The sequence below is a fragment of the Fundulus heteroclitus genome, chromosome 17 (assembly GCF_011125445.2).
Source record: "Fundulus heteroclitus isolate FHET01 chromosome 17, MU-UCD_Fhet_4.1, whole genome shotgun sequence".
NCBI classification, from domain to species: domain Eukaryota; kingdom Metazoa; phylum Chordata; class Actinopteri; order Cyprinodontiformes; family Fundulidae; genus Fundulus; species Fundulus heteroclitus.
The window spans coordinates 14,553,047-14,567,047 of record NC_046377.1 but is presented as its reverse complement, the minus strand read 5'-3'; the positions used below and the strand labels follow the sequence as shown (position 1 = coordinate 14,567,047).

Here is a 14,001-nt window from a genome sequence, read left to right as displayed (position 1 = left end):
GGAGTGGGTGTGTGTTCAGATGAAACTGGTGCAGATGCAGTTGCTACCTTGATCTCAGAAGTGGGTGGGGTTGGATCTACTGCTTCAGCTACAGGTTTGCTATCTACAGCAGCGGGAACAGGGGCAGAGGAGGGGGCAGAGGGTGGAGCGGGTTCTTGCTTCTTTAAGGAGGCCATGGATGGTGGTGGAACATCTCCCAGCTGGCCTGACATTGCTTTTTGAGTCTGACAGTTCAGACAAAGCCATTCTTTCTGCAAGACAAACATGAGAACAGGTTTTCAGTAAATACAAAGATCTCAAATTGGCTTTAAAGTAACTATGAAAGACCTTGTCTAATTAAATGATTCAACAGTGCTGCACAGATTATCAAAAACCGGGTTTGCTTTAATTGATGGAACATAAAAGATTTCCCATTACAAAAGAATCAAACGAGAAGCATATCACAATTAGTACCAGCAAAGCCCACACTCAAGACCCTTATAAGCACATTTTTAAGACATACTGATAGCATTTGTTATATGTCTTTCAAAAATATTATTTTTAACAGTTCCAGTTAGGATCATTGGAGCGATACATTGGAAGTGGAAAGGGTATAATATCCATATAACATATTAGTCATCAGGTGCTCCTTGCAGGATTTATTATAGTTTATCAAAACATTGATCAAGAGCTGTTCAAGAGCCAAGAACCACCCAGATGGAGAAACATCAGCCTAAAAATCAGACTGAGTTGGAAACAACATGAAATGTGAGACTTTTCCAGGCCCCAAGGGGACTGCTTCTCACGGCAGGGGGCTCACTGTATAAAGACTTGCTGCCCAGGTCTATCACCCTCTTTTGTCCACTGTTAAGTTGGAGCAGCATTGGGGAGAACACTCTCATCTTCCTCTGCGGAAGATCCGACTGGAGTTCGGAGAACCGCCACATATGCAGGCTGGATCGGAGCTAAGTCTGCAGCCTATCTTCTGCGTAACCAGACGCCGGAGTAAAGAATCCGTCTATATCGAAACCAGCCTTGTGATTTTTCTCAGGTGTTGCAGGAAAGCCGAGTACGCTGCAGCCTCCACAGAGAACGAACGTAGTCACACCAGGAAGGATCTGCTTCCCAGACCAGGGGCGGAGCTAGACATTCTCATCAGGGGCTTAGCCCACAAAATATTTAATCATTACGAGGGTGATTTGGTACACCAAAAAAGTTAGTAATTATTTAACCTGTTGATCTGATCGTAAAATGAATTTATAATTGGCCTTTACCTATCTTGAAGTTTAATCTGCTGTTCTTTAATAATCATACTAGTATATACCAGTAGTATATTAATGTTCTCATTTGAATGATGAAATGTACAATCACTAATTTAAAAATTTTGTCTTAGTGTCAACCATCTTACTCAAAGTACAGACATGGATCCTCCATTTAACCTATGTATTAAGATTTATTGCACATTTAATCATTATTGACAACTCAATATTGTTGGGAAAATAATTAGTTGTCTGGGAAGATGTAGGTAAGGAGAAGGCCTTGGTCTGGATGATTTATGCAGGAGAAGTTTATTACCGGAGCTGCAGGACTCAGAAACACGAAAAACAAAACATAAAGAACTACAGAACTACATTAAAACTAGTTACAACCCAGGATTAAACCAGGATTTATTTATGACAGAACTAGGTCAGAACCAGTTAGAACTCATTACAAAATGAGGTCTCAGTATGGGCAGAATTTTAACAAAACCAGCAATAAATTAGCAGTTGGCAGGACAAAAATTTCACTTTAACTTCAAAAGGAAGTACACAAACTAGGAAGTGTGTGACAAACCTGTCCCACACACTGATAACCCCAATGCACTGATGACTCCTAGGTTGGTGCTTGTTGGAGAGCCAAGGAAGAAAAATACTCAAAAAAGATCCGTGGCTTTTGAAAAAAAAAAAAAAAAAAAAAAAAAAAAACATTCCATGCTTATGCCCCCAAGCTATTAGCTTCCCAGATAACATTAGTGCTACCACCGAGTCAACAAAACTGCGGTTTGTTTAAACATGATGCTTGTTTTTGTTTCACTCCGCCATCGTTCGATAATGCTACGAGCGTCGGTACATCATTAATAGGGAAGATTAATGTTGATTTTATGGTGTTTTGTATAACTTCAGGATTAACACATCACACGACCGATCACTACAGCGCTCCCTAGCGTCCCGGAGGAATAATCGCATTAATAAAATCAGGTCATTAATTGTCACTGAGCAAATCATTCTTTAAAATGTAATTTTCTCGAATAATGTTTAACTCCGGATTTGTATTGTGAATGGGTTGAAACACATATCCAATGTTGTTCTAAATTAGTTAAGCTAATCTCATTTCATATTCTTTAAGATGAACTTTAGTTCTGTAACTTGGATCTGCAGCGAACAGGATTCACTGAATCATTCTGATAATGGTTTTCAACTATCTTATTTGTCCTTTTGTTTCTTTTGTGTGTACATAGTTTCTTAGCTTCTTTTTATCTTAATTTTGATTAGTAATTAGTTAAGTTTCACTAGCCTAGTAGAGAGGACTTACAATACAATACTGTTTATCTGAAACACACTGTTAATACAACTTGAAAAGAAGTTGTCACTCCTTTATTCTATATGTGTGTAGAGTTTGCTGTTAAAATAACACCAGTGCTCAAATCATTCCTTCAACTATTGTCCTAATATCAGCTGTTTGGGCTGATATTCACCGGAGAATACCTACCAGACCGGGAGTTATTTATTAAACATTAAATAACTTAAAACAGTGCGTAGCATAGCACAACACTGATTTTTCAAATCATTTATTGAATTATTGGTGATCATTTATTTGTAGTTGGGTTGCTCCAAGCATCCGGTGTGAACTTCATGCTGGTACCTTCATCAAAAATATAATTACTGGGTAAAAAAACATTGCTGTAAATATCAATAAGGGGGAAAAAAAGGTGGTGTTGTTCTTTATATTCAAAAGGCTTCTTTGACAATATGGTTTCGTAAGAACGTCAGTTCCGTTTCAAGGGAAGCTCTTACATTAGTGCGACTTCTGAAATGGGCACATGCATAATGCATGATAATGGTACGGAGGGTTAGCGAAGCATGTCAGATGGGGTTGTGTGTCTTGGGACATTTCATATTAAAAACATCACGGACAAAACATGTTTGTTATTTTGGATTGCATATCATGTGCAAATTTTGAAGCTGTCAACAGAATTGCAGACGCTGCATTAGAAGCACAGACTATGATTCTAATAATATACTATTGCTTTAAGTACAATAGGTGGCTACAATAGCCTCTTCAAAAAAAAAAAATGCTTATAGCCAAGTTGACATGTTAAAGCTGTTTTTTTTGGTGTCATCTATTCCTGTGTATTTACTTCAAAACAGTACTCTGGTGGAAGATCCCTACTGTAAACTGAACGCCCTCCTGTGCGCTTTCATCCCAGATCTGGCTCCATTGTTGGTATGAAGTGTCTCATGCTGCTTTGCTAAAGTGGAAACAGGATAATCAATACGGTGGGACTGGAGAGCAAAAAATAGCGCAGACATGCGTAGAACTGCTCGTTATATTCTTGTCTAGACGCAACACATAAACAAATACCTCGGTTCACGGTTTGACAAATGCATTAACATTCCTCTATAGTCTTCCTCAGCGCGATTTTGTGCTAAATATGGAATTTAGAGCCATGCAGCCCATCGCTGCACATAGAGAGAGGAAGACACAGCGAGACAGGGGGGAGGTGGAAGATGATGACAGAGAGGGAATTTAGGAGCAGCTCAGCTTTGATTAAATAAGGCATGAACCGCCATGTTGTAGCCCATGCCTAAACGGTAGAACCCATGTACTATAGAGAGACTGACACACCTGCATGCAGACATCTAATCTGCCATGAAAATGATGGGCACAGTACAGATCTGCACTGCTCCTTGTGGTGGTGTCAAAAGCGCCTCCTCTTTCTGGCTTAAAATGACTAGAAAGCAGGCACTGAAAGGTGGAGAGACGGCTGCTGATAGAAATACTCACTCCAGCCTCCTCAGAGCCTGTCATCACTGACAAGGAATCACAACAGGAACGCATTACTAGCCCCCCACTCAGTCACCGTCTTTCCTAGAGCTACAGAGGAGCTACAGATCTCTCTTTTTTCCCCACCAAAGAGAAAGTGAGGTCAGGTTTGACTGACCTTGTGATATAGGCAACAGATACTAACCAGAAAATCGAAAATAACGAGTACCGCATGCCTCGTATTTGAGGACTTATTTAGTAAAATGGATATTTTTTCCATGGGTCACACAAACAGTCAACAGTTACTTTAATTTGTTTAGTTTATTTTAAACAGGATTGGAAAATAAAACAATGAAAACAATATTAGATGATAACATAAACAACAATTTTCACTCTATTTACAGTTTTACAGTTTCAGAAACCTATTAAATCTTATCCCAGTGTCGCAAGATCAGAAACGTCCTTTTCTCATGTTTGTCAATGTAGCATTTGGAGGGATTTCTGAAACAAAAAGAACCTTAACTGAACTTTAGACAGTATATCTGTTATATGTGGATTTCAACTAATTTGATGATCTATTGTCACAACCAAAATGTATTTTCATATATGGTACTTATTCATCTGGTACATTATGTACTTTAACATTTATCTCCATATTCTAATACTGTTTCCAAAAAATAAATTCATAAATAAATATATAGTTGTATTGACAATTGGGACTAATTAATTTGTTTCAATCAAAACATCTCATTAATTCATGTATTCCTAGAGTAACCATTTCCAAAAGCTGTTCTAAATCCTCCTCAAGCACAAAATATGTGTTGCAAAGAGTACCAATCTAATTTTCTTTGATTCATTGCAGATATAATTCACTTAATTAACTTTTCACTCCTAAAGCTTTTGATAACATTAAAGTCCAAACGTTGCTGCTCTTCTTCTCACTGTTGCCATCGTAATTATAATGCATCGAGCTCGTAGCGGAACATTACAGTCTCAGCTGCCTTGTGAGCCAAAAAAGATCTTTGCCTGTCATGGCACTATGTCTGGTTCAGCGGGCCGAATTCAGACGTGTCTTTTCATGCTCATATACATAAACTACTTCTAATTTAAATACAGGAAGTAAACGAGTAAGATGACACTGTTGTCTTTCATCCCAAATAAATGGAAGGAAGTTCTCTTTAATTGCCATAATGAAGCTTTTCAACTCTAAAAACCAACGTAGAACAGAGAAAATCAAAGACAAAATAAAAAAAAATGTCCCATTACAATGCACACATGTAATTAGGCAACATTTCTATCCAACAGATCTTGCACAAGCTATATGTGTCACAAAATATGTGAAATGTCTCAGACTCTGATCGAAAAGTGATTTCAAGCATCAACAAGCTGCTTGGCACACCTCCCCCAGATAATTTGACGATCTTACAATTTGCGTTCATGAAATGGTCTTGCCAGACAGTAAATTTTACCAATAGGTGGCTGTGGAAGTGACTCACGGAAATGAGTCACAACTTGTAAGACAAATCACAACAGTCAGGTTGTCAGGCTCTGTTCTCCTTACGGCTGCAGAGGAAGATACCCATATCTTTTATGACACCGCCTTCCTACTCTCCCTCCACCCACTTGGCTTCCCTTCTGTTGTCACAGCAGCTTCTTGTCTTTTCCGCATTTCCCATGCCGTTGTGCAATATTTCCACTGGTATACAATTTGATCATTTATTCCATTAAATGTTAAAGATTCCACCTTATATCTCACCAAATTAGGCCTCATTCCTTCATGCCTATTATTCCAGAGTTTGAACTTTTCCATAATCCAGGCTGTATTGTTAAGTCTCTCTGAATATCATGTAGATATAAAAAGACAAAAAAAAAAAAAAATGTGATGGGGTGGGGGGTAGCGACCGTCAGGATGTAACAGCCTGTACTAACACGATGAGGCTGATGCCAGAACGTGTGCGTTTTCCAGTCTCAGTGAGGATCCGCCTGCCTTTCCTCCACTCTGTCTGATGAAGGCTCAGTGCTGGCGTGTTTGAGGCTTTGGCAGTTTTCCCCCCATTTCTTGGCACAAGATGCTCGGTGGCTAAAATGTGGCTCTGGCTTGAGCATGCAGAAATTAGTAAATTAGAAGGGGGATAAGGGGAAAATCATTCAGGTATGGAGCTGGAGGGCTAACCATCCAAAACGCTCCTTGCAAAAGCTGCAGGTTATTAGTAAATGATTTATGCTCATTTAAGATTTTCACACTTCATGTATTTTAGTAAGCTTCGTGAGTTAAACCAATGCAAAGGAGCATACAATTTTGCTAGGGGAAGTAAAATAAATGGTTTTATTTTTTTTACAAAAAAAAGAAGAAAGACAGAATGTGGCAAGAGGAAAAACAGGGTAATTCTATATAAAAATCTATTAGGGGCTGCAAAAGACTTGAGATTATGGGGAAGGTTCATCTTTCAGCAAAACACGGATTCTAAAGTTGCAACCAAAGATGTAATAGAAGTGTTTCAGATCAAAGCATAGTCCCATGATCGAATGGCCCGCTTGATGTCTAGACCTAAAACTAGAACTGCATGACATAAATTAAACTAAAACTCCCAAAGCCCCTTTAGCAGGATCCAATACAGCCATAACATTAAATGCGACACCACCATGTCTCACCCACTCTTTCCTTTTCCCTTCCATCATCCCAATGGTCCCATCCCTTTGGGAACTTTAGCTTCACCGAGAGCAAAACTTCATCTAAAAGGCCAACTACATTAAGATGATGCAGATTGTGAGCGCACAGCCATTGAAATAAAAAGCAAAACAATTACCCAATTAAACTAAAGAAAGACACAAAGAGAGTGCAGGTCATCAGGTATTCGGATGTTCTTCAAAACCATGCACCCATTATTTTGTTTTAAATCCCGAGTTGTGCAGCGGGACCAGCCTGTTTAAAATATAACAGCCGACTAAATACCGAATCCCAGCAGTTCTTAGCAATTGCAATTTTTCACATACTGATATTTCGTGCAACTCTACCTAAATCCAGTTGAGAATCTGTGGCCACACCTAAAATGTTCTATTCACAGATGCTCTGCATCCAATCGGACTGAGTTTTAGCTATTTTGCAAAGACTGACCGGAAGATAATTCAGCATTTAGATGTGCAAAGCGGGTAGAGACCCACCACAAAATCCTTACAGTTAAAACTGCAACAACAACAGATGGTTCTCCACAGGATTGTCCAAGAATTATTAAATACAAATGCGTGATGTGCTTTTCAGGTGTTTTATCCAATCACTTAAAAAATACTATATTGTTTTCCTGCCACTTCAGAACAAAAGTAGCCATATGTGTTAGTCTATTACCCAAAATTATTTTAAAATATATTGAAATCTGTTGTTTTAATGTTATACTGTGTCACAGTTTAAGAGGTAATAATACTCTTTCAAGACCCTGCATGATCGCCAAATCAAAAAAAAACTACAAATGCTGAAACTTTCACCCATTTTTAAATCAAAATATTTCAGAACTATCACCCATTTCAAATCAAAAGATTTCAAATTGATAAATTACACCCCAAATGAGAAGGTTCTGTGGGTTACCGTAGAATTATGCTGTTAAATCAGGTGATATGAAAGAGAAAATACAAAAAAAAAAAAAGATTGTGGGAGTGGGCTGCCCTTACGTCCCTTGTGTTCTCCCCTCTCCAGCCTCAGTGAATCTCTTTTGTGGCTGTTACTATTTTTGTACACATCAGGCTCCTGGCCAAGCGATGGTGAGAGCTGTGCGCACTGCATGGAGTGAATACAGATAAAAACACACAAATACTGCAACAGATCTATTGAAGATGGAGCTGTTCATGTAATGTTACACAAGGTGAACAGATCAAATATACACGTTTTTAAATGAATGAATGTTATTTATAATAAAGCCATTGTATGCAACACATTACTGGCTTTCATCTGCCTGTGCAGATTCCAGGCAGTTAAGAGAGACCAGATGTATGGGCATGATCACACAATAGCAGTCAGGAGGGAAGACATGGGAACCACCACTGCAGTCAATGTGAACATCAATGCATCATGCTTTTGAGAAAGGAAAGAACAAAAGAGTAAAAAAGGGGAAAAAGGGTTTTAATAAGACTTTTATCCTAATGTAACAAATTATTAGTGTTCTGCATACTATATACTACTATAAGTCAATCAAGGTCCACATAAATACAGAGAGACAATGAAACACGGACCGTTCTGTCAAAATTTTACTTAAAATTTGAAATAAAGTGTGTTTTCTATTGTAGATGTGGGAAAGTTAAAGTGAATAGCTTTTTTATAGAAACACCCTGACCCTGCCCCACTTGAACAGCATGTTCTCTTGTCTTTCCTATTTAGAAGAGGGACTGAAAAGGGTCTCCATCTCTTGTCACATTTTTACCCTATTAAAGTAACTCAACACTGATCAACTTAAACACTGTATATGTTTATTGCATTCGTTTTACAGATGTTTTAATGGGGTTTTTGTGGCAGGGGAAATTATAAAAAATGCATAGCCATTATTTCGTTTTGTAGATAAATGTCTATTTCAATGTTACATTTTTTTTATTTTTCTAGTTTTACGAAATATATTTTTTCTTTCTGCATCTTCATTACGGGTGTCAATTAACTTAATGCATAATTTCCATATTTAAAAATGGGTTTCTTTAAGGTATTTAATGCTCTAGTAAAAATGGACTGTTCCTTCCAATCTCATTCACTCTTCCTTTATTAAGTTTATTCCAAGAGTGCCGATCACAATATATGGCTTTTTGGAAATCCATGTCATGCCGACAATAGAGTTGATAAATGATTTATGTCCAAGCAAGCAATTCTATGTCACAGGTTCAGGTTTTAAAGGTTGTGGGAGTTAGACCCAGTTTCAAAGTATCATGATAAAAACTGAAATATACCTGTAAATGTTAATCGGTGCTTGTGAGACGAGATGAAATGGTCCGACTCTTTGATTTGTGCTCGTTAGCAAAGTAGTGCCGCTCCCATCTTATCTAATACTCTTCCAACATGCGCTCTCATTACTGAAAAGGCCAACATGACATGCAGCCTTGAGCAGGAGGAAAACTGTTGCTCAGCACCAGACGTACGTTAACAGAAGCCTTCGACATCAAAAAGGGAGACAATGAGAAAAGACGGTTGCACAAGAAATAGATAATCTGCTAAAAAAAGATAATAAACAACTAAAATCCTAGTTTACAGATTAAAAAAAATAAGACAGTGTGACATGATAGGATTTAGAGAAAGGAAAAAACAGCTGCATCCTTAGGCAGGAAGACCACTGCCTGAAATCAAGCTAGAGGGGGGGGATAACAAGCATACCGTTGCCCTCTAAATTGTTTTAGGAAACGGAGATTATGCCCCTCACACATACAAACACACGTGTTTATTTGGCCATATGGATGCACACTCACTTTGATTTATCTCAACAAAAAAGATACCATGTGAAGCCTACCCAAGTGCCGACAATAAAACCACTTCAATAAATATCACAGCTGCAGTAGGGGAGCTGTCACCAGTCAACAGCTTCTATTCAGTGGTCCATGGCTCTGCTAATAAAAAACGATGTTTAAGTACCCCAACTCCTGTTCCTGCGACAAGCATTCACAGCATTCACGCTCGCATGCGCCAGCAGGCAAACCTTTGCTGGCAGCTGACATGATGACGGTGAGTGACACAGAGGTGACACACCGTGTGGGGGTTACGTGGCTCAACTAAGGTGTTGTGTGCAGAGCGTTCTGAACGTCATTCGTGTTTTCCAAGGTAGTTTGGTCAGATTTACTAGTTTTCAGTTCAATGTCTGCCAGATTTAATTATGCACGTGGGAAAAGGGACGCATCCGCATTACTTCCATAGGTAAGCTGACGGCTTGTAAAAACAAGATGGCGGTGATAAAAAGCCTAATTTATTTCCAATTAGCAGGTCCATAGTTAGGATGCCAATCATTGTTATAATGACATTTTTTATGCGCTTCCCCTCAATTAAGTGATTCGTCTGCTTACTATCCCGCCAAGCATTTCCGCTTAGAAAACCTATTTAAAAGGATTTTTGTCCTCGTGTATTAATGCATCTGCAGAGAGGAGACGTTACGGGCATAAGCTTCAAATGGAAATTTTTGGAGTCAACATTACATTTTGTTGTGTAAAATGCCTAAATAAGAAAAAAAAAAAATAAGGCTTTTTGTGAAATATTAGCTAAAGCATGCAGTTTAAGTATTAATATATATGTTTCGATTGCCTTTATTTCTTCAGCCCAGTCCCTAAAATGCATAAAGAGTAAGGGTAATGAAAACCCATCAACCTGACAGAATATAATTGCCACGTATTTTGTGAATGCATGGCCTTTTAAATACATAACAGTCATCCAGGAATTTTATCCAAGCAGTCATTTGTGACTATAATAGCAAAAACACTGATATGCAGTGATGATTGGTGTTCAATATAATGTGCAACTCTGTTTACTTTCTACCAGTAACGTGCGGTAGGGTTCATAGCTGGTGAGACACTGACGTCATCAGAGTCAGATTTACAAATATATACGCTCTAAAGAGTAGACTCTTTGCAAAGTGCTGAAGGAGATTGGGCCAAATAAAATCACCAAGAGACATGGAAAAAATATTGATTCTTTGATAAAAATAAATAAATAAATTCATTATTTGTAATTTAATTGGTAACAGTTTATGAGTTATGATGGATGTCTGCATTTGTAAGACATTTAAAAACTATAACCCACATTACGCACATTTCATTACAAAAACAAAACATGAATAATTATCGCGGTCTTACCTCTACTTATAAATGACGTCCATGCCGCGCTCTTTCTGCACAAACATATCGGTCAATTTCCGGTAAAAGTTCTCTTTATCTTCTTCAGATTTAAAAGTCTCTCAGTCTCAATGGAGCTCACTGCCAGGGAGGAAAGCCTTCCTTGATCAGTCCTGTTCCGGCTGTATGTTTAGAGTCTTTTAGTGCTTTACTTTTTTTAGCATAACTCGCTAATAAAACATCCATAACTTGCAGTCACTCTACAGTTTTGGGATCACGAGCGGTGTCCCTTGAGCGCCCCCTGCCGAGAGGCCAAGGAACTGCCGGCCTCACCTACAACCAGTTCTTTGCCGGTTATGATCGCGCAGCAGCACACGAAAACATGTTACCTGCACACAGTTTGATGACCAAAACACATATATTAAATTGTGGAAAATCAGTACATAACTGTTTTGATCTAGAGACAGGAAGATGAATTCACAGAATGGAAGCCAGAGCAGTTAACATGGGATTGCGCGATCCCAGGGGAGGCCAAGCTCGCTGCGCTTAACCGGCTTTGCTGTCAAGCGCCACCAAGGATTTACATAAAAAATTGCGAAAAGTCTGTGATTTTAAAGAGAATATGATCAAAAATGAGCAAATTAGATAAAAAAAATTACTTATTACAAATGACTGAGTGAATCAAAATTTATATTATGTTATTATATATTTTCTTTCTTTCCATGATGACAAGTGTGGCCTGGCCTCACTTGCCTCCCCTGACTGCACGTCACTGTTTTCTACCCAACATGAGAGTGGCCTGGTCTCTTTGGGGAAAATGCTCCCTACACAACAATGCAACAAAGACAAAATCAGGTAAATGTTGGTGGTGGCTTGGTTATTCTTTTGGACCGTTACTAACTGGGCATCCAGATAAAGTTAGATTTTAGAAGACGAGCTCAGATTTTAAGTATTCCTTCCTCCTCAGCCCACTGGAATGGACCAATCTGTGATTATTGTGATGGAATATCTTAACTAACACGTTTTTTTATATATATATCATTGTGCAGTCAAGTTTTTAAAAGCCATTGTCTCTACATATTTTTATTTTTATTATTTTTTTTTTTTTGCTTCAGCTACAGATTGCAGGAACAGAGGAACACATTTTGCAAATGCAGTAATGGTCGACCATCAGTTTTGTAATATTCAGGATTTATTATTTGGCAGCTAAATAGTGTTGGTTACAGATGCCCAAATGCAGCAGGCTAATCTCACACTAAAAAAAATGTTTTGGTACAGGACAACAAACCATGCATGAGCGAGCGAGCCACGTAAAAGATTTACAAATGCTTTTCATACCATGACTTCACAAAAAGATTGTGAAGTGCTTTGACTTCGGTGAACATCCACCACTAGGGAGTGTTACAGCTTACATAAAAACTAGCTACAAAAAAAGGTGATCAGATTTTTACGAATCTTTGCACATATTTTTTTAAGGCATAGCCTGTATACAAAATATGCAGTGTAATGATGATTGAAAACCTTCTAAAAAAATAAAACTGTCAAAAATAAGATGTTTCTCCTAATTACCTCAAATTTTTAGGATATATTCCTTAGATGATCTTGAACATTTGATGCATTCTCATATTTTCCGGATCTTGTTGTCTGTTGTGTGTTTTTGGAAAATCTATGTATCTCCCACAATCCTTTAGAAATCCAGGATAACTTAGGCACAATGTTTAAACACATGCCTATACTCTTCCTCCTCAACTTGCTATGGATCTGTGCTTTTTTGCCTCTTGCATAGAACATTAAACACCGAACCTGGCTGTCAATAAGTCATAAGGTAAATGTGGAAAATTAATTATTGGTTATTCAGGAAACCTTTTGTCTAGATGTCAGATATTAGTGAGGCTTATATCAGAAGAAAAAACAAATAATTTACCAAATTGGGATTAAATGCTGCTTTCGCTATCAAATGGGGATAAACATTTTTCTTAAATAAAATCATAACTGTAAGGACATGACATTTTCATAACAAATTCTCGCTCTTGCGATATTTTGAAAATTTAAGGACAAACTTTGGATATTCAATATTTTTTTAATATTCAACCGATGCTGTCAGTTTGCCATAATGCATTGTGAGCGCTAAATCTTTAAGGCCCAAGTGTTTCAGCAATTTTGTCCTCAATTTTGTTGATTAGGCCATATAATTTGGATCATTTTCCTATTGAAAGACTCAGTGATGTCCAAATTTTAGGCTTCTGGCAGAGGTCAAACGTTCTTATTTAAGATGTTTTAGTATTTCAAAGTGTTCCTCGAGCCTTTGGAAGAGAACCAGACCCACCGCATCAGAGATCATCCACCATGCTTAACAGTGGGCATCAGACTGCTTTCCCAGTTATTCAGCCTTTTTTTTCTTACTTCAGACCCACCACTTATGTTTAACAGTCAAAATGCCTATTTCTCTATGTCATCAAACCAAAGCACACGTTACAGTTCCAGTTCCAGTAGAGTTTAGCAAACTTCACATGTTTATCCTTTACAAGCTAGGATAGAAAACACTGTTTGGTGTCACTCGAGAAACAACTGTCTGTCCAGAGTGTCTTGTGGTTGTTTTGGAGACTTGGTGACCCCAAAATGCCAGTCTTGCCTGCGGTTCAACACCAGTGAGCTGCACCAGTGAGCTGCATTGAAACACATATGGCTTCTTGTTCAGCCTAGCGGCCACTGGCTTGGCTCAAGTGGCCTTTATGTTAAGTCCTATTTATACTCTAGTAAAAGAAAGTTGTGGCAAAGATACATTATTATGTGTCATATGTGCCCACACATTATTATGTGTTATATGTTATAGTTTTAGACATTTTCCAAATTCTTGAAGACGAGGGGAGTCAACTGCAATAAATAAGCAATTCAAACATCAACACCATAAGGGCCAACAAATGTGTTGAGATCGTTATGTCTCATTATGTAAGCTATGTACAATACCAATGCATAAAACAGAGAGCATACATTTCTGAGTACCAGGTCTTCTAAAAAAGACTTGCAAACCAACCAAGTTGTTGATGATTAAAAAAAGCAGGCAGCTACTTTCTGGATGGGAGTGATAAACGTCTTAATTCCAGCTTAGATGTTCTTCCATTTACAGAAGGATTGTAAGACACCTATAAGTATGCAGTAGATTACCTAAAGACAAAAATAAAATTAAGAAAGCAGTTGCCACACGCACAGTTACAT

The 14,001-nt window shown here is 38.0% G+C and overlaps 1 protein-coding gene across 1 annotated transcript in view; it reads right to left on the bottom strand.

Annotated features, from left to right (window-relative positions):
• LOC105931149 (protein piccolo) overlaps window positions 1-14,001 on the bottom strand; it is a 68,571-nt gene that overhangs the window by 41,174 nt on the left and 13,396 nt on the right. The window contains 1 exon segment of the mRNA XM_036148970.1: window positions 48-251. Within this exon segment, the coding sequence (XP_036004863.1) occupies window positions 48-251 (204 nt within the window).